Source organism: Tachysurus fulvidraco, chromosome 25, assembly GCF_022655615.1.
Source record: "Tachysurus fulvidraco isolate hzauxx_2018 chromosome 25, HZAU_PFXX_2.0, whole genome shotgun sequence".
In the NCBI taxonomy this organism is placed as follows: domain Eukaryota; kingdom Metazoa; phylum Chordata; class Actinopteri; order Siluriformes; family Bagridae; genus Tachysurus; species Tachysurus fulvidraco.
Window position 1 is genome coordinate 7,299,688 of NC_062542.1, and position 22,664 is coordinate 7,322,351.

The following is a 22,664-nucleotide window of genomic DNA, read 5'->3' on the forward strand; positions in this document are numbered from 1 at the left end:
TCCCCGATTCCAATGCAATGCTTCAGTACATCATCCTCAACCAAATTTTCGATGTATGTAATGATTAGCTTGAAATTATTTGTGAACAAAAAAATGGTGAACTACTTAGAATAGCGATACTAGTATTGCAAATAAGTGTCAGCTTAGCTTATGAACCCAATGTCTGAAAATAAAGTACTTTTTTTTGTAGTCATTCATTTACTCATTCATTTGTCTCCAGTTAGTGCATTTTCCTGGTCAAAGTGACAGTGGAACTGGAACCTTTCTTGGGAAAACTGCATGCACTGTACTGTAGACGTGCACACACTGGCACCCTCACAAATGTATCTCAGTCATTTTTGCTCCTTTGTAAACCTCAAAGTTTCTACCCAAGTCCTTTTTTAATGACTATGTTAGTGAGTAATGCTGTCTTGCTTCATCATACTTACCTAAATGCAAGAACAGGCTGGAATTAGCACAGTAAATAGAAAAGGTGTGTTGGGAACGAAGAACACACTCAACCTTCAGGGTAGTTGGTACACCAGACTAGGGTTTGGAAATTGTTCTTTAAATGATTGCAGATATCACTTTTCACCTGTAGAGGGCACTCGTTACCTTTTTTTCCTTTTAAACTCTGCATGGTGTATTGCAATGCAGCATTGTGTACACACTAAATGTTTGAATCATTTTCAGTCTTAAAAGTATAGAAAGCATTATTCAGTCCACTGTTTAATTACACAGTTACAGTTACAAACAATATGACTAAAAAGATTTTGTGCCTCTAATTTACTATTTTCTATAAGAATGTCATTTATAATGAACATGTATATATATATAAAATGTATATTATCTTGTGTGTTTCATTTTGTGCTGTATTATCCATCTTCCACAAGATCTTGAGAATATATAGAATCTGAAATTTCAAAGCACCTGTTAAATGTAGTAAATTTAAATAGATCCAATTCCTATGTTTCAAACTATTTCAGCATTACTTAAAAAAAAATTCATCACCATTAAAACTACCATGTGATTGGATTAAAATGGCTAATTATTTCCCCCCAAATAGATTAGAGTTCTGACCTCTTTTTAGGAAGAGAAAACATCTTACAGTAACATCACAAACAAAAAAAAGGACTAATCCTTATCTGATAAAATGTATGTTGCGGTAGTGACATTTTCTTTGCTTAAATCACAATCCATGACATTATAACCTTAAAAGATTGATGTCAAGCAAATCAGTAATTCCATTTTCCGAATTTATTTGTAGAGCTTGTTAAGAAGAACCAGACTCAAAGGGAACCTTTGTTATTTTGGGTGAAAGTGAATACTGCTGCATACAGTTTTAAGTAAAAAAGGCCAAACTGTACAAAATGTGTTAAAAGAATGAACTGTATGAGCATATTAGTAATCACATGAGATTCGGGCAGTCTTTATGATTCCAGTGGCTGTTCTTATGTATAAATCAGGTGCTGCAAGCGAAATTAACCAGTCAAGCATGAGTGAGACTTGGGCATAAACTCCAAACTGAAAGCTCCACAAACAGAGCCACAGCAGATTATTATGTATGTTCTGACCGTACAGTGTTAAAAGGATGTTTATTCTGATGAGAGTACAAGCATGAGAGCATAACAACAAAGGAGAACAGGAAGAGCTTATGTCTGGCGTGTGTGTCTCTCCGTGTGTGTGTGTGTGTGTGTGTGTGTGTGTGTGTGTGTGTGTGTGTGTGTGTGTGTGTGTGTGTGTGTGTGTGAGTGATATGTACAGTAGTGTTTAAGGCATCTTTTTTTTTAAAGATTCTATTTTAAAATGTTTCTCAGGGTATGTCAGTAAAGACGTAAACAAATAGACCCCCGTTTCACACAAAAACAAACCCAATAAACCATAATGAAGGCCCTCTAACCTTTCCTGCAAAACAAGTAGCAAGTGTGCCAGACAAAATCTCCAGAAGAACTGTGACAGATTATTCAAGATGTCAATTTTCTTAAAAATAATAATAATAATAATAATATACTGAAAATCCTGAAGATGAACAATGCATTTTTACAGCAAAGGGTTGTTAAACCAAATACCAACTTTAATTAGCTTGTTACAATTTGCTGCACTTTATAGTCACATTGTTGTTGTTTTTTTCGAATGTATAATTTCATTATTTTTGAAAGCCTCTTTAAATTGGCAGCGTAGGACTTTTGCACAGTACTGCACACAAGCTTCAAATGCCAGACTGGAGTCAATAATCACACAAGGACTTTCACTACTGTGGATGATGCAACTGAAAGGACATAGACAGAGCTACTACTTAATCAGAAAACTTACTGTGCTAGCAAAATACTTTTTATCTTGTCATAATACATTAGGAGGAAATTACTCAGCATCCAGTATTGCTCAGCTTTTATTAATCTGGTGTCTGTCATCTGGTTTTGCTGTGTAGAAAGACGTTCCATCAGCATAGCAGTAGAATTTCATTCACTGTTTATGAATAGCAGCCAGGGATCAAATATTTAATGTAAATCAGTGGGGCTACAACGAAGACTTGTGGAACACCAAACTGAATAAAAAAGAGGTCATCATTAAAATGCATAAGCTGACAACACCACATATATGACATGAGGCAGGAAAAGCTTTTCTCTTAACTTCATCCAAATTTTCTAGTCCAATTTTTGTAACCAGGATGGATGAAAGGTTTTTTCTCTCTCTCTCTCTCTCTCTCTCTCTCTCTCTCTCTCTCTCTCTCTCTCTCTCTCTCTCTCTCTCTCTCTCTCTCTCTCTCTCTCTCTCTCTCACACACACACACACACACACACACACACACACACACACACACACACACACAGGTACTAGTCTCAGGTACTAGTCATTTATCAAAACATAGTGTCTTTTAAAAATATAAAATTTTTACCATGCAAAACAATTTGTTTTTACTAAAGAAAAGCTGGTAACTGTTCTGGAAATGTTCTCAATAATTGAAAAAGTCTGTGTTATTTAAATCAGAACTGAATTCTAAAATAAAACAACAAAAATAATCTCAACTTTAATCAAACACCAGTAGTATGAAATTTACTACTTTAACCAGCGCTATCTCCGTAGCGTTGTAGCGAAGGCCTAAATCATGAAATACAAAATGTAATTTCTGTGCTATGAAGCGTTTTCTCCTCATGGCCATTACCTAGATGTGTATTACTCCATGAAGTGGATACCCCTGTTTCCTCTGTGTCATCATGCACCTTTGACGGTTGTTTCCAAGTTCTGAAAATGTATTCATTTGCAAATTGTAGGCCGTGTGTGTTAGCCGGCTAAACAATGCTCCAAAATATGCAAAAAAAAAAAAAATGTCGATAATCATCAGCAGAATGTGGCTTGACATGAACTTGAACTGTTTTGGAGATTTACTGTGGAGATTAATGCTTTGGTTTATTTTGAAATGATCGTGTAAGGACTTGGTATAGGGACCACCCACGGCAACCTAGGTGCTTTTGTTTACATTCGTGTCAGTGATTGTGTGAAACAACACCTTTTGTACAAACGACCATTTATTTTGAATGTTTAGGTCCAGGGGACTCCTCAGAGTTCTCCATTTGAAGGGTGGAGCTTTCGGAAAAACAAGGGCAATTCAGAATGGACCAGAGAATCTTCACCATGTACTGACTGACTGAGCTCACACAAAGTAACAAACAGCAGGAACATCAAAAATAGCAAATGTCCTGATGTCTTCCCAAAGAGGAAATGACTTGCAATGTCACTGAGATGTAAAAACAGATGCATTGAGCTATCTGAGTCTTTGACTAGACCAAAATGACTATATTGTGTTGTCTAAAAATCTAAATATAATATCACATTTTTGTGTTTCAGTCCTCATGGAAATTTTAATAGCCGTTGTTGCTTCTGCTCAATAGGGATGAAGATATAAATATACATCTGGATTTCTGTAGCGCTGCTTTGTATGCTTTTAAAAGTCCTAAACAAATATTATTTAAATTAATAGAAAATATGTAAGAAATTTAGCATGGCATTTACTTGCCATGGATTGTGTAACAATAATGTCTGGTGCATAGCTACAGTATGTTTCATTTTTTAGCCAGGATGGATGAAAGGTTTCTCTCTCTCTCTCTCTCTCTCTCTCTCTCTCTCTCTCTCTCTCTCTCTCTCTCTCTCACTCACACACACACACACACACACACACACACACACACACACACACACACACACACACACACACACACACACACACACACAGGTACTAGTCTCAGGTACTAGTCATTTATCAAAACATAGTGTCTTTTGAAAATATTAAATTTTTACCATGCAAAACATTATCAGAAATCTGTTTTACAAAAGAAAAGCTGGTAACTGATCTGGAAATGTTCTCAATAACTGAAAGGTCTCATATGCATATTGATTAACCGACATTTACACTGTACATAACTAGAGGCGTCACAGTAAATCTCATTTCTTTGAACACAGAGATGCTCTGAAGTGTAGAAACTAGAACGCTCTTTTCTCTGTGGTCAACATACACGTCAAATAAATAGCTCGAAGGGTGTCATAATGTTCGAGGCATTTATATAGCAGTGGCAGGATGAAAGAAATACAAAATAATGGCATGTGGTAATCTTGAACTGTATTATTTCTTCTGCCCAATTTCATACAATATTAAACTGTACATAAGACAAATCTGAACTCTCTCACAATCACATCTCAATCACACCTCCAGAATAATGTTTTATTGCTTTTAAAGATATTTTTTATATCTCATTCTTTTTTTCTTTTTTTTTCAGTTGTACGATATACAAACAACAAATAAACCTTACTCCAAAGAAAATGCCTCTTTGTTCTTTTTGATGTGTACACACAAATATACAAAGGAAGGTCTATGTACTGTACAATGGTAGTTTCATATAATACACTGATGAAATGCAGCTAGGCAATTTAAATTTCATGTAAACTATGGATATCGTGTTGAGTTTGTCTTCTGAGGAAACGTCTGCAGTGGTCTATTCTTTTTTACATACGGTATTGCATGGTCTGCTTAAAAGAATAATTTTTTTCCCATTTAGTGTGCTGACATTCAAAAGGTTTAATTACTATTTTTTCGAGTTTTTTCATCTGCAACTATCGATACAAACAAACATTAGTCAAAATATTTCTCCCAAAAAAAGTGCAAAACCCCAATATTACTAACGTTACTGCAAACTATCACTTCGTGAATATAAACTATTAACAAGTACTGGTGGAATACTAGTCTTCCTCTATAGAGTCTTTCTTTGATATCTCAGATAAAATGACAGAGAATAGAACTAGTGGGATTTGAGATGTTTTATATATGTTTTAGATTTTTCTCATCTCTTAAACCATTAAAACAAGTGCTTTATATTTTTTTTAAAAGCTAGTTCTTATACAAACTACATTTGTCCCCTATCTATTATCACTTTAATACAGAATTGAATCCCACCAGTACATCAATCTCATATATAATAGTAATAATACAAATTAAATGTTTTATATACAATAATAAAATATACTGATGCAAATTTAAGCACTTTCTTACTCAATCTCTCTCTGTTTTTTTTGTAAAGCGCAAAGAACCTATAAGCTATTTAAAATAAGACATGTTAGCACCATGTGGACATGACAAATGTACAAGTGAACAAATAGGTAAAATCCCACCGAATATTTGGGGATGTTTGGGAGCAGATATCATTCCTTGAAAAGACAAATTAGCAAAATGACATTCATATACAATCACCTTATCTGTAGAAATCACATCTCACCACAAGATGTCTTTGTTTGACAGTGTTTCCGTTGCAAGCTGTTAAGCACAGCACAAACAAATGCATTTAAGTGCTTTATTACAACACAGCGAGGAATTATTACACAATTTCCATCATCGCAAATAGCTTTGCATTATGCTGCTTTAATATTGTGCTGCAGAGCTAATGCTTAAGGAGTATAGTAAAATGTATGTAGAATTTATGCAATACACCTAAATCAGACCACAACTTTCAGCAGTCAAATTACCCAGTATGAACATGTGTATGTGAAATTAAAGGAGGTGAATAACTACAGAATTAATTCATACTATAATTTGCTGCAACAAAAGATAAACGATCATATCTCATATTCCGCCACAACGGGTTTTATAGGGGATTAGAAATATATGGTAAATTTAACATTTATAAATGTTATTACCTCATAAATTTATGAGCCAATATTTATCTATTCACATTTACAATCACTTTACAAATGATCTCTTTGTTTTGAGAAAATGACATTTGAGAGACATTTTTGTTACATGAGCTCTCAAAGGTAATTTATATCTATGATATAAAAAAATGAATGCAGTTAATTAACAGTTGGTATTAATTTATCACATGAATTAGTTCTGATTCTGGGTGTGAATGATGTTGTTTTTTTTTTTTCAATTTCATTTGGTGAAATATATTTAAATTCTTATAAATGAAAATATTTATATGGATATAGTGTCATAAATAAGGAATTGATATTTATTAAAAGTTTTTGTTTAACATTTTTTGGAATTGAAAATAAATTCAACAACAAAGACAACAAACACAAAAAAGTGCAATAGAAACATAACAAAAACTTAAAATGATTTATAATCATAAAATTATATAACACTAAAATACAAATTAAGAAGGCGAGAGTATACTGTATATTGACAAAGAGATAGAGGCAGAGAGTGCTCAATATAACCAGCATCTGAACAAAGCGTCTTAACTATGAGTATGTTTAAGAGTCTCTGTTTCTCTGTGCCGCTCAACCAAGATGAGGGAAGGAGAAAGTGATGTAGGAAGAGATGGTGGTGGAGGAGTCAGAGGTACCAGGCTTTTCAGAGGGTGGGGAGATATAGAAGGAGGAAGAGAAGAGAGCTGAGGTAAGGTTCCACCCAGACCTGCAGTCTTGGCTTCAGGAATGTGAGGTCGGCCTCCCATCCTATGCTCCTTCTCTTGGCTGACGTTGAAGTCTGGCTCGTTTTCGTTCTCCGAGCTACAGTCACTCAGGTCTGTGATTTCCAGCTCAGAATCCGACCCTGGGTCCTGTTTCACTCCTGTGCGCCGATCTGACGGACTCTGGATGCCTCCTCCACTCCCTAATCCCAGTGATCCCAAGCCTAAACCTAATCCCACGCCAATCCCACCTCCACCTGCCCCTGTAATGCTAGTGTTCTCTCCTCTTTCCCTCTCACTCATACCAGGACCCAAAATTCCCAGCTCAGTCCGGCCTTGAAGTAAACTACCCGGGTATGACGGAATGCAGAGTCGTGGAGCCTGACCACCCACTGAGCCGTTGGATCCCCCAGTTTGAGCCCGCTCTGTTCCTGTTGTGTCCCCAGGAGGAAGGAGTGAGGAAAAAGGATGAGGGAGCTGTGCCAGGCCAGACTGAAGCGGATTTGGATAGAAGTGTGAGGGGTAGATCGAGCCTGGAGGCAGTTTAGGACAGTTGTTGAGGGATAAAGCCCCAGGGAGATATGGGTTGAAGCCCCAAGAGTAGTCAAATGCAGGGTTACGAGGGTAAGGACCCAACATGGATGGAGGTTTAGAGTAACAGGGGGCTGCTGTGGAGGAAAGAGAAGAAAAGAAGTAGTATTAAGAAGTAACACTTAACATTGTTTTATTTATTTATTTATTTTTTTTAAAAAAAGGTTTTCTCAGAAAACCTTGCAACTGGAAAAGGTTAGGAAAGTGTCTACACAGATGCATTAATTAAAACACTTTCTGGACAAATTATTTCACATTGGCAAAACCTTCTTTTTCCTTCCTCCACATTTTCCACTCACCCCATGCCTTCTTTACTTTTACACTTTCCTCATCCTCAAACCCTTCCTGACACCCTTCTCTCTCTCTCTCTCTCTCTCTCTCTCTCTCTCTCTCTCTCTCTCTCTCTCTCTCTCTCTCTCTCTCTCTCTCTCTCTCCTGTTATTTGCTATGCAGGCCTAATTTGACAGTGCTAGAGTCTCTCTGTGTTCTGGGCCAGGAGTAGCTTGCAGACACATGAATATTGAATCAGTCAGGCAGGCCTCGCTTGCTTATGAAAACACAGTAATGGACGCCCACAGGCCACAAACCGAAGCCTGCACCCTCAATTAGGACCTTCCTGCCTGGGAAGGGATTAGGACAGGGAGGACACATGGGAGCAAGATCAGGGTAAAAAGGGGAGGAGGAAGAAATAGGACCTGAGGACAAACAAAGTAAGGGGGGTAAGTTGGGGTGGAGAGGTATGTACACATAGACACAAAAAACAAACACGTGCTCCACACCAACACACATTCTGATGCACTGGTAGTTTAAAGCACATATAGACTAGAAACAAAGGAGTGTACACACACAGACAGTTTTATGACCTCTAACAGAGGATACGCTGAAACGCATCCTTTGAAATTCAAATGTGTCTACTAAAATGCAAATGTAAACTAACATTAACATGACAAACAAATGCCTCGGATCGAATCTGGATTTGATTCTACATAATGACTGAAAGATAAGACACCATGTCTTCTTCCAGTGCAATTATTTATCTTTATTATGTTCTTTTACTTCCATAATTGATTCCCACATCTCACAGAACAGCATGAAAAAGTGCACAAGTCATATTGTATACTGTAAAAAGTTCCAGAATGGATTCAGCACTGGTCTGTTATCTTACCATTTCTCCAATGAAATTAATTTACACTTTGCATCAAGTTATCGGCTCAGTGAGGCAAAAACACCCCACGCCTCTTACCGTTAATTTTTAAGCCATATATTTAAAAGATAAAATATAATCATTAGAATTATATTAGGTCCATATGAAGCTTTATATCGGTGCTTATATAAGATTGATTAAAATTGTAATTTACTGTGAATCATATTAATCAATTATAATCAACTATTTTTAGATAATTGAATGAAGTCACTCTGTAATGTTATTATATATGTGCTGATTTTAGTTAAATGCATTTATAGAGGATATACTTTGAAAAACATGTTTGTTCTAGAGATGATCGGAATGACAAGCTGATATTTATTGATATGATGTATGATGTGTATACCATATGATGTAATGATCTGCTTAACAAGGCCAAACCTCTATAACCCAGTATCCTAATTAGGTAGTATCTTATATACAGTCAGTATAATTAATTTATTATTTCATTTGTAGCTTGTATATGATATCTAACATGTTTTATCTAATCATGTATAAATTAGAGCTTCTGTGAGTAAGTGGGTAGAAGGAGGACACACTGATTGCCTCACCTATAAACATAGAGGAAAGACATAGATTTTTGATCAGACAGACGACAACCGCTGAAACTGTACCTTGATATGAAGATTTTAATTTGGTCTTAATTTTGGCCTCCAGCAATAAATTTCTATTTCTTTGTCGGTGTCTTTTTTCGTTCACAATTCCTTACATTTAAGAATCAAAAACTATAAGATAAAGAAATATAGATGTATTTTGTCCCAAATAAGATTACTTTCGAGTCTGTGCTTTGTAACCATCTGAAAAACTGTCTAAGTACTATAATTGATCAATATTAAAATAATATTGTAATAAGTAATAAGAATGATATTCTGTTTATATTAATAATGTAATAACTGACTACTGTATGTAGAGTAAATTACATTTAGATTTACTCAAGATACTAAATTGTAAAATTGTTAAACCTAAATTTTATCATTTGTATTGTAGATATATGTAAGAAAATCTTATGTACATAAACACAGAAATAGTGAAATAAAGTCCTCCTAAATATTAGGCATACTGCGACTACTAGTATTACTATTATTATTATTATTATTATTATTATTATTATTATTATTATTATTATTATTTTATGAAATGTTATTAAAGGTTGTAAAACTGCTATAAAACTAATTTGAAGAGAGTAAACATATATTCAGAATCATTCGTATTTGTTTATTCCTCATTCATAATGATACATGCTTCATAATGTTAAAAAATTCTAACGTATCCCACTCTTCCCTGTCCACTGTCCATCATTTTCATCTTGTGTGTTTCTCACTCACCTGAACCAAGGAAAGGAAAAGCGTCCAATCTGAGCTTATCACCCTCTGGGGCTCCTGTAGCACGGTCAAACAGAGCAGTTCCACGGCCAGAATCAGGCAACCGAGGGAATAAAGACTGCAAGGCCTGAGAGTTTAAAAGGAAAGAGAATTGATCAAAAAACGTGTGAGCAAAGGTGAAGGAAAATAAGGGAAAAAAGAAAAAGGAAGAAACCAAATGTTGAAAAGTTCTTTTCTTCATTAATTCTTTTACAGTTCTAGGTGTTAGTGGGACTCTCAGCAGAAACTCTCTTTATTTAACTCCACCATCCAGTGATCACAAATATCTGTCACTTCTCACGTCTATCCCGTATTCATCGGTGAACCGATCGAATATTCTCTTTCTTCTTTAATTTCTTATATTCCTTTTTTAGATCAATACCATCAGTGAATACACCAGCCAAGGTGAGAATGAGATGGAGGGGATAATATCTTCTTTGGTTTTAAGGCCACTTAACTCCCACTTTGACTTTATTCTCTTCTTTCTCCTTCACCTTTCTTCAGCACTCCCCCTCCCTTTATTCCCCTTCTCTTTCTGACTTTGGTTTCTAAATAACTTTTACACAATGTCCCTGTTCAAAAAGTTATAAACAGTTATATAAGATTTAAACAGTTACCCTGTGCAAAATTCTAATAGTTTGATATACTGTATCTCTGGTTGGTGCTCCTGCTATCACCATTTGGTATTTTGCTTGCATGGTCTTTAGGTGGTGTGCTGAGTATTTTGGATGTTCTGTGATTCATCATATGGCTGTGATTATTTACAGATGAAAAGAGTTTGGTTTTATTTTCTATAACACTCTTTAACCACCGTGCTGCACTAAATGTAGATTAATGTATGCACACATTTCACATATACATCTTGTTCCAAAGACAGCAAAGTGGAGATACAATTGTATTTTGGTTAAATTCCCTTTCACATATTTATTTTATGAATACAAGGAAGTATAGGTTTAAGTATAGGACATCCACCATGGCTCACATACCTCCGGGGTCACAGGGCTGCAGTCTGCTGTGGCTGCCCCTCCATTGAAGTGGTTCTGAGCTAGCAAGAAAGGAGAGCTAGCCATGTCTAATAGCGGATAATTCACTAGAACCACCTTGCTGAAATTAAATTTGTAGGTGAACCGCTTTCCTTTAGTTTTGTGCAAAATGCGCTTGTTGTAGTAGTACCTGGAGCATGATAGAAAGTATATAGAGTACAGAATTAAGAGAGATCAGGGATGAAAAGAGAAAAGTAGAAGAGGGTTAGTGAGGTAAATCAACATATAAAAATTAAAATACTGTGTAGAATACTGTAAGCTTTATTAGATAACATAGTAAAAAGGCAGAAAATTCGTATAATTAAAAAACAACAACAAAGTAAACCATTGAATCAAAGTGTTTTTTATACGGCGCAAATTATATATGGTATTCTGTGATAATGTACTTATGTTGTCATGATGAACCATGGAATTTAAAAATCCTATATAGTACTTAATCATTTTAAACATCATCTGAATTTAATATAAATTTTATTTTGCAGTCCTTTTGAGAAACAAAATCTGAGTGACAGCAAGTAATGTACCTTTAACCATATAGTATAATTTTATATTTTATAATTTTCAAAATACATCTTTTTGCCAGAGTGTAAAAGCAGTATACAGTATATATAATATATACATAAAATAATATATATATTCAGGTTATACCTTCAATATCTAACAAAAAAAGGAGTTTGTGTCTTTAGTTTCAGCTATGTTGCTCTGCTTTGCCCCTTCTCATTTCAAAGCAATTTATGGTTGGGTTCCTTCTTTTCAGCTCAGTAGGCTACACAAGTGCACATAATGCAACCTGCCACACCAGTGATTTGTACGCTTTGCTTGCATGGCAATTGAGCACTGTCCCTTAATTGAGCAATTAGAATAGGCTAATCAAAGAGGCCAATTATGGCCTGCACCAATTCATAACAATTAGCAGCAATGACAGTGTCTATTAACGACAGAGCAGAGGGAGGAGTGCGGGATTTAGGGGGAAATGAAAGGGAAGAAATAACGCTGAAAAATGAAATTGTCCGGGAAACCATATTAAATATGCAAGAAAAAGTTTGCGTTTGGTTTGATATGCGAAATACTTCAGAATTCATGTTTCAAACCCATTACAAATTTGTTTTTTTGTTTTTTTCTTTTGCTTTAAAGATTCACAGAACAAATAATACATACTATAAGGATACATCTGATATATTCTTTAGCCAGAGTTGTATAAAAATATATCTGTCCATTCTTTGGAAAGTCAGTATCTATCCTTAGTTCATTTTATCTCTGTTGAGTCAAAGTAATAAAAATTTAAATAAAAAAAACAGTAATTTAAAATTCTTGCCTTTACTGAGGATAATGTTTTTGCTTGTCTTCATGTGGAGACATAAACATTAAGAAACTTAAACAGAGTAAAATGAAGTATTTTACAGTTTAAAAAAATTTAAACCAGATAATGAAAACATATGGAAGGATGTGTGTTTTATAAAGTTATTTATAAGGCTTCTCCGGCAAGCAGGGTGTTATAGGATTTGATTAAAATCCCCAGTAGTTTTGATAGAAATATAAAAGTAATGTGCAGAATTTTATTGAACCAGTCAGTGAATTTAAAAATTGATTTGACAACAAAGAACAAAGGTTCTCTTTATTACCACTAATAATGTTTGAGAAACACCTTCAAATCCATCCTTATTGTCTTGCTTCAATTACACATGCACCATTTATGTAAGGATACAATTTTTTCCTTCTTCGATATGACACCATTCAGCCAATTGGCTAACACTCAGTACACAGCTGATACTGATTTCCTAATAATTCTACTGATATCCAGTATAATGGAGTTAACTCTCAACAAACCTCAGCATTATACTCAGATTCTTAACATGGTTTTCTGTCATAGCAGTCTATTTATTTAAAGTTTGTCCTGTTTTGTGTTCTGAGAGCCTTTGCTCACCATGGTGGTAAAGAGTGGCTATTTGAGTTAATGTGGACTTTTTCTGTCAGCTTGAACCTGTCTGGACCTTTTGCTTTGATATGTCTTATGAAAAATAAATTTCTGCACCCCAAAGAAATCACACTCACTTTATGTGTTTGTGTACCATTTTATATAAACTCTACGGATGCTCGGTCATGAAAACATCCCAGAAATACTGATTGAATGAGCAAGGATTAAGAGTTAAAGTGGCCAGTGAGTGTATGCTGTAAAGTTAAGTGAAGTACACAAAGTTTATATACTGACTCCTCTCTCTCTCTCTCTCTCTCTCTCTCTCTCTCTCTCTCTCTCTCTATATATATATATATATATATATATATATATATATATATATATATATATATATATATATATATATGTATACATATGTATATATAAAAACGTGTGTGTGTGTGTGTGTGTGTGTGTGTGTGTGTGTGTGTGTGTGTGTGCCTACACACATTAAGCCTACACACTGAGAAAGCCCACCTTAGTGCACGGCTAAGCTTGTCGTAGTTCATGTGAGGCTTGCACTTGCGAATCCCCCAGAGTCTTGCTACTTCATCCGGATCTTTGATCACAAATTCACCATAGTCTCCCTGCCAGGCAATCACCCCCTGGTATTCCTCCTTCTGCAGCAGCTCCAGGATGAAATGCCACAGCTGGATCTGCCTGGAGCCAGGGCTAGACTCTGGCTTATAGGCCCAGTCTGGAAAGGCAAAGCCTGGGGAAAGCAAGGAGAGGAAAGGTAGAGGACATGGATGAGACGTGTTGGTTTTTTTAATGCTTGATAAGGGGCAGAGCTGTCTAAATGTCATGCACATAGGGGTTGGGTACAAAACCCCTGAGAATTAGCTCTAAAATAAGCTTTCATTAGTAGGTATAAAAAAATATTAATCAATAAAAAACTTTCAGCATTTTGGATTTCCATACTACAATTATTTTTTTATATAATAAATTTAACCTGGGATAAGAATAAATCTTATCTTATGCCTTGTTAAAAGTACACTGGTGTTTCATTCGACTGACAGAATAGAAAATTGACTTATCAGACATATTTTCAATCAGTAGAAACAAATTAATAATTGTATAGCCACAAGTTTGATATATCAGGATATTTTTGGCTTTCAGTGTAAGATGTTTTTACATCTGTTGGTAAATAACCTTTCACTTAATTTTAGTGTTTGGAGATAACAGCTTCAAATTTTAGAGGCTTGTGAACAAGCACTTGGGGCATCACAGAGAGCAGATAAGTTTGATATCACCATTTACTTTCAAGATAGAAACATTTCTCTGTGTGTGTGTGTGTGTGTGTGTGTGTGTGTGTGTGTGTGTGTGTGTGTGTGTGTGTGTGTGTGTGTGTTTTTTTTTTTTTAGAACTTTTCTATGAGTATATTGATCCTGTTTATTTATCCTTAAGGCTCTTAGTATCTAATTTCATATGAGCCATTAACCATCACTGTGGAGTGTGACATGACAAAGAAATTCAATGGATGTAACAAAACAGATTTGCTATCTGGTGAAAAAAAGAATCAGTAAACATTTTAAATATCAATAACCTTAAAGTTTGGGGTGTAATCGTAGGGTATATTTTGCTCACCTGGTGTCCAGAGGGCTGGGACAGGTGGAGTGAGGAGCAGGTCACTAACACAGTTACAGTCCATGCTTCCACTGCACCTGTACACACACACACACACACACACACACACACACACACACACACACACACACACACACACACACACACACACACACACACACACACACACATTATTTAATAACTAAACTCTACTAATGGCAAAGCCAAAACCTTTAAAACAAAATTATCATATACAGTAACATCTGACATCACACAATATACATTTTACAGCAGTGGCACTTAAGGCTCAATACTCGTGGCTTCTGAAACACTCACAACATATATATCTAATAGATATCTTTAAATATTCGTGCCAAAGACAACCCCTCAATGACAGGTGTCAGAAAATTCTGCATTAAATTACAAAGAGATGTAGTCTAAAGATCATCTCATATATTCATGAGCTGTGAAGTGGGACCAAAACTTTGAAGCCGTTCACCCGATCAGCCATGCATATTGTTTTTGTACAGACTAAATATATACAAAAAAAGATTTGTTTTTTGAAGATTTTTCTAATTTTTCCAATGAATAGTATTACTAATTGAAATGTAATTAATCTGTTATTAATGGTGAGTAAATTAATTGCAGTCCTTATTTAAAATCACATTTTTAATCTGTATTAGATATTATCCCAAAAGGTTAACACGTGTACTTTCAAGGTGGAATATTTAAAAAATATTAAAGGCAAATGGTTGTATTCGAGCCAGTGGAATTTTCAGGGCCGAATTTACTGTATAAGTGGGGAAATCATTCTTACTCTGGATGCCACAATATTATAAGCTTGTTTTACAATGCTGGGGTAAAAGAAAAAACATCGGTACACGGTACCTTTAATGCTAGTCTTTCACTCACTGCCTTAGTCTTCTCTCCCTCTCTCTTCTCTCGTCTCTTCTACTACTCTATTTAATTATGCTCTGTGAATTTTGGATCTTCCCTCCAGCATTGAAATGGAACGTGAATTATTAAGGTGTGTTTGTATAAATTATTATTGCTAACTCCAGGCACTTCTCTCTTCCACGCATTCAATGCATGCGCACACACACATCTCTCTCTCTCTCTCTCTCTCTCTCTCTCTCTCTCTCTCTCTCTCTCTCTCTCTCTCTCTCTCTCTCTCTCTCTCTCTCTCTCTCTCTCTCTCTCTTGCTCTCTTGCCTTTAGTCTTAGAAGTGTCCAGTTACTCAGTTACTCGCACCTTCTCTGCTGTCTCTTTTTGCTCTCTGATCTCTGTACTTTTTTGAGTTCATCTTCAACTCCCCCGTCATTATATGGCTTCTGACACTTTCTATCTCCTGACAAACAGTTAATGCTAATTAATTAATCCAAATCATTAAACATATTTAGCTTTGAGTTACATTTAGAAAAAAAAATGCAAGGTTTTTCACTGTATATACATTGTTATGTAATATTTACCTTTTTTTTTACATCAATATAACTGACATACACATATATTTATACAGGCAACATAGTCAGACCACCTCACACCTCCAGATCTACAAATCAGTCCAAATCAGCTTGGGTTGCTGTTCATTTGGGTTTCCTTCTGGTTCTCAACATTCAAAATTTGGTCTGATTCCTGTAAAATCCCATAGGTGCAAATGACTGTGTGGACAGATCTTTTGCAATCTTGATGGTGATTGAATACAGTTATTTAGTTATTCTTCTAGAAACACAAACTTTTTACAGTGTACACAAACCGTAGTGAGTTCATGATGCTATAAAAATATTTTTCTTTTTTGCTATGATATTTAAACACTTTTTTAATTACTTATTGCGATTCATTCAGATCAGATTTTTAAAAATATTTGGATATTTCTTACAGTCCCATATATTGAAATCAGTAGAGAAAAAAATCATACCCAGGCCTGTATTATCTGTATTAATAACCCTTTCCTTACAATGTCTACTTTTTCATACGTCTATAAACAAAATTATATTTTCCCTCTAACCTATTCCTTAGTTCTTGAGCCGACCATTGAAAAGTCCAACCATCATGAGCGCGAGTTCAAATGATCACCACGAGTCACAGCATCATTATTAAGACAAGTAAGACAGCTCTACTGGCAAACCAGTTGCTTAGGATGTTTGTGTAGGATGCTTGCTTTTTTTCTCTTCTCTCTTCTCTTTCCTTAACTGTAGTACAGGTTTATATTCAGCCTTTGTCTAATTATCTTATCCCAGAACTCTTCATGCTCAAATCCCTTGGCCTTTTCTGTTCTTTAGGCTTCCAGTTGACACCTTATGATCAACCATCTGAGTTTATTTTGATGTATTTTTCTCTTTATATGGTAAACTTACACATTTTTGCCTACATCCTGGAAATACAAAGTATTTATCTTTCTTTACTGGCAATTAGGTCATCATAATGTGAAGCAATAGAAAATTTTGTTTTTTACTATGGTTTAAAAATATGTTTAAAGACGTTTGCAAGGAATTATGGCCAACTCACTGATCATAGGGTATTTTAAAACCAGTAACCAACTTTAAAAACAAATTCTCCTGAAGTTAGTCTTCTGCTAATTTCCACTCACCAGTCAGCTCTCTCATAATACGAAGGCTACCAATTAAAGAGGGTGAAGGCTAACACATGCTTCCTTTTGGATGCATGAATTCAACCGAGTGCATATTTTCAAACTGCTGCTGATTCTGTTTCACAACTTAATACAATTGGAGGAAATGGCCTATTTTTGCTTTCATGTGCTTTCTTAAACACTACACATCTGAGAGTTCAATTTGAGTACATATTAATAAAGCTGGACATCAACTTAAAGCATTTTTTTTTTGACTTTATACATGAGCAAGAAATTTTTACATTTCTACCAACTCAGCCACAGACTTACTGTACCACACCACATCTCTCTCTCTCTCTCTCTCTCTCTCTCTCTCTCTCTCTCTCTCTCTCTCTCTCTCTCTCTCTCTTTCTCCCTCTGTTGCTCTCTCTCTCTCTTTCTCTCTCTCTCTCTTGCTCGCTCCCACTCAGTAATTTTCCGTTTGATTTCGGAGGTAATGCATTTTTTACAAATCAAAGAGGAAGCCAGTACACCCCCACTACTTTTGCCCAATCTCCCTCTCTTACCCCCGTCCTTTCCCCCCAGGCAGGTGAAGAGATAAAGGAGCCCCCATCATTTCCTTGTTAGTTTTGATTTGGGCAGCACAGGGCTTTCAAGTTCCTCCCATCACCCCCAGAAACATTATAACTATCAGCCCTGGGAATACATCTCCTTACACACTTCTAGATATGGAGATACACAGTGATGTACAACAACAAACACACTAGCATGTTGCATGGAAATGCACAGTACAATTACACATAATAAAACAGTAGAAAATCTATGACCATGGTTCTGTTATATACTATTTTATAAAAAATGGTGCAAGTCTTAGTGATAGTGTGGCTGTAGTTTAACAATAAAGAACAAATCTTTAAATTTCAAATAATTATTATCAATCTGTTACAATTGGCATATTTTGAGTTATTAAAGCTATTTAAACAACGCAGCACTTTTGTAGACCAAAATCTGAATGATTTTTTGAAGTCTTATAATTTTTTTGAATCACTATCAAATCCTTGTTCCTGTTGCATTTTCAGCAACAGCTTTCAGCTGTTTACGGTAAAGATGAAGCATTCTGTATCCCTTCTAGTCTTAAAGTCGAAAAGTGAACTTGCAACTGAAACACTTTTGTTCACTTGCAGTCTAACACTTTTTAGCAAAATGTCCTCCAAAAATCTTTAATACTTAGGTTATATGCTACATTTTTTTTCAGATAACTCATTTATTCATTTACAAAGAAATGTCAATCACGTAGAGACTTTTCGGAAACCCTGTATTTAGTCAACACACACTTCTTTATGTGGACCATTATGACTATTACTTTTCATGTACACACACAAAACACACAAGTGTCTGCCTATAAACAAACAAAAAACATGCTATCAACTGGTGGAAGTGAACCTTAAGCTTTTTCTGTATTTGTAATTTACTGTATGTATATTATAGATGTATGTATTGTAAAGGTAAATACCTAACTTGTTTTGTGTTATTTGACAGCATATAATACCATGAACCTTTGTGTTCTCAAACCTTTGTGTCAAAACTGTCATTAGATAAAAATAAAAAAAAAGACCAATAATACAATACAATGTGTGTTTGTCTGAATTTCTCTATTGTACACGGAGAATCACTGTTTATATTTAAGACTGGTATGACATATATGACCTTATAAGAGCTAAAAAAAATTGTTTTTTCTACATAATCTTTGTAAATATGAAACACATTTGTATTTGTATGGTCCTATATATATTTAAACAGAATATTAAGTTTATATCTATTGCAATTGGCTTTGATCATTGCTATTACTAATAAATAGATGGATTCGAATAATAAAGAATATCTTTCTATAAATTAGTCATAATATAGTATTAGTCATATAGAATTTTTTAATTGATCACAGAAAGCATCTGTGAAATGTAGTGATTTTTACTCTACCATGAGTAATACTGTTCACTGCAACAGACTTTATTTTAAGGTGTCAATATGTGAACCTAACGCATTAAAGGTTAATACAAGGACAACTTGTAAGCACTCTTTGCTTAACTGTACAATAACGAAAAAAAGACAGTTAAAGATCGGGCAAGACAGTGACACAAAGGCCAAATAAGTGACACGTTGTATTCAGCAATATGGTGACATTAAAGGAGAAAATACTTTTAAGTGAAAAGATAATAACTCAAGTTTTTTTTTAGATGGCCAATACATTAAGCACATTTTCAATGTTTGCTTTAATCTCTATGTTTTGGACTGAACTGTTTCTGCACACTTTCTGTTTGCAATCCATCAAAATGTAGCATCTCCTTTCTCCATCTCTCTCACTCTCTCTTTTCCACTCTTCCTTCCTTCTGCTCCCTCTCACTTTTTATGTATCCCTTTCCCTCTCTTGTCTGCTCTGACACTCCTCTGCACAGCCCCAGGGTCGAAGAACAGAGAGACTGGCTGGTGTGGTGTTTGTTAGAAGTGATGAAGAGAAGGAGTAGGAGGGAGTGAGGCTTTGTGGAGATAGAAGCTGAGGACATGTCAGACAAAATGTGAAAACACAAGTGGAGTTGGCTAAAAATCACACTACATCATCATTAGGGTATCAACCTGATCTCATAAAGAATTCGTTTGAGCGAGGGTGATATGGTTTTGTTCAATTTTATACAATGAATGTCCTGAGAAAAAAGGCAGAAATACAAACTCTGTCTTTAGCTCTAGCATTAACCTTCTTTTCAAAACAAGGAATATATACTGTGGTGTAAGAGGTATGAAAACCTCAGTGTATCTCATAAAAGTTATCTGATAAGCATTTTTATCATAAGCATGTGACAAAATTGTGAAAGAGTTTAAAAATGTTTTCAACATTTATGTAATTTGCGCTCTATCATCAGCAAGATAGCATTTCGATATCCTAATTTAACCGTTTTTTTTTTTAAAAAAACCTCAAACAAAACAACTCAAAAACAACCTTCAAAACAAAGATTTGAAATCGTTATTAATTACACAGATTGATGTTGTACTAAAGGAATTTGTCTTTCTTTTCCTGTTCCTGTTGAATTTTCACTAAAGACATAAGAAGAATTTTGACAAAGTAAACTCAATTTATTTTGAACTTATCATCTGAAAACATTTTCAATCAATTTGAAACTTTTGAAATAAATGTTGGGCCCAAAAGACATATGTGTCAAGAGATAAATAACTGTAGTCTGGGAATAATCTGTCCAAACATAACGATACATACAGTGGATAAACATGCAGTTATGCTCCTAGTGTGTCAATTTAAATAAAGTAGCCTAATAACCTAAACTAGGTTTTTGTAGCCTAGGTTTTTGTTCGTGTCAGTTCAACTTTAAGTGCAATTTTGTCTGACTGAGAATCATTGATTTACACTCTCAGAAGTTTCCAAACTGTTCTTTCTTTGTCGATAGGACAGTAGCTTCAATGCTACACCCTTTTACCTTGGAAAGTGTATGTAGTGCAACTTTAATTAATTTAAAAAAAAAGGTAGAAAAATTACTCAATGTTATCCTTGATGTTACCTTATATCCTTTTTTTCTCAACACTTTCCTTCAGTCCATAGGGTTAAACTATGTACCTTGAACAGTTTTAAAGGTATGAATATACATACTACAGGTACAAAATATTTACTCTGCTATTACCACCTCAGAGACAGAAAAATGAAGGCTACAGTTTTAGGGGAGTGCATGAACTTAAAGTAAACTATAAAGTTTTTCACACGCTAAAACCTTATTTTAAAAAATAAGAGTGCGTAATAAAATGATAAACTTGTGCAATAAAAAGTGAAGTTTTGCAGAGAGAAAGATGGAATTAAACAGGAGCTGATGGAGCGCGTGAGCAGGCGGTACCAGTAGTCTATCTTACAGAACACGGGCCTTAAGATATAAGGAAAAGAAGGGGGAGAGGAAGAAAAAGTATCAATCGATAGGGTTAAATTATTCATCGTCATTAATTATCGATCGCTCTCCGCTGCCGGTTCGTCCGCCTTGCGCCCGAGTTGAAAGCGGGGAAAGCGCGCTTTATTAAAACTGGCTCGAGCCTCATTGTTTCATGTCCCGCGGCAAAGAAAAAGCTCGAGCTTGGTTCGACCAGAGTCAGAGAAAAACACACGCACGCACGTACGCACACACACACCACACACACACACACACACACACACACACACACACACACACACACACACACACACACACACACACACACCAGCCCGTCGTGCCCCCCTTCCCTTCTTGCTCTATCTTTCCGCGCGGGAGAGCTTTGGGGAGGCTCGCGCGTTGTTCGGGGGGCGGCTGTGTCTCGCGCCGATCGATGCGGGATCAATGGCTTGCGCTGACTAATAGCCAGAGAGCGTCTTTGATCTCGCGACTGAGAGATCAAAACCCGCGCAAGAGTGAAGAGAGAGAGGGGAAGCGAAAAGGGAACAGACTGCGCCGGGCGAGCGGACCTTAAACTTCACACCCACGCGCGCAAAAACGCTGTCGTGTCGAGATGTGACATTACGCATATTAAGGTCTTTATATATATATATATATATATATATATATATATATATATATATATATATATATATATATATATATATATATATATAATCAGTCTAAGTATCATCATTTGATATTGATATACTCCTGGGCTAATTATCTACCATTTCCAGCACGAATATACTGTACAGTCGACTCTCCATTACAAGTGAAGGCACTGGACATTCTCTATAAAATACTTTGTGTAGTTATATTTGTATATATGTCATCCCAATGTACATTTTTCGCATCATTGAACTTTTCGACCTGCAAAGAGATTCTCAGAACCATTAAGAAGAGCTGTAAGAATAATCTGTAAGTTCAGACCCTGGCACTGCCAAGCTGCAGATCTCTGTTTCTGTTTCTTATGCCATGGCAGGCTGTACTTTCACCCCAATTTCCTAACAAGCTGGTATATGTGACAATGAAAAAACTCTTGCCAACTCCACATGGATCAACACAATAGTTTTAAATATGTCATATAGTATGGTAAGATGTAAATTGCTTTGGGTAACATCAGAACCTCAGACTCTTTCACGAAATTCCTCCAAAAAAAAATAAAAATAAATTATACATACATACATACATACATACATACATACATACATACATACATACATACATACATACATACATACATACATAAGTAATTTAATTAAAAAAATATATCTTAACCGAGGTGTGCGTGATCGGTGGCGGTCAAGTTAATTACTGGGATATTTTTATTGATTTGTTGATGAGAGAGAGAGAGAGAGAGAGAGAGAGAGAGAGAGAGAGAGAGAGAGAGAGAGAGAGAGAGAGAGAGAGAGAGATGTGAAGGGATGTAAAGGGATGTTAGATATTAACCTTATATAGTAACATATATCTTCATGCAGTTATATACACATCGGCCCTTGACAAGTGCGCTTTGCTTTAAATGACACTGCTGGCATCAATT

The 22,664-nt window shown here is 35.4% G+C and overlaps 1 protein-coding gene across 1 annotated transcript in view; it reads right to left on the bottom strand.

Annotated features, from left to right (window-relative positions):
• Positions 1 to 6,633: 6,633 nt before the first annotated feature.
• The window catches only part of erfl1 (Ets2 repressor factor like 1), a 35,825-nt gene continuing 19,794 nt past the window's right edge, over positions 6,634 to 22,664 (bottom strand). The window contains exons 3-7 of the mRNA XM_027176691.2: positions 14,620 to 14,696; positions 13,509 to 13,743; positions 11,021 to 11,207; positions 9,999 to 10,122; positions 6,634 to 7,546 (exon numbers count right to left, since the gene is read on the bottom strand). Coding sequence (XP_027032492.2) covers positions 6,705 to 7,546; positions 9,999 to 10,122; positions 11,021 to 11,207; positions 13,509 to 13,743; positions 14,620 to 14,696 — 1,465 coding nt within the window. The 3' untranslated portion in view covers positions 6,634 to 6,704. The remainder of the gene's footprint in view (positions 7,547 to 9,998; positions 10,123 to 11,020; positions 11,208 to 13,508; positions 13,744 to 14,619; positions 14,697 to 22,664) is intronic.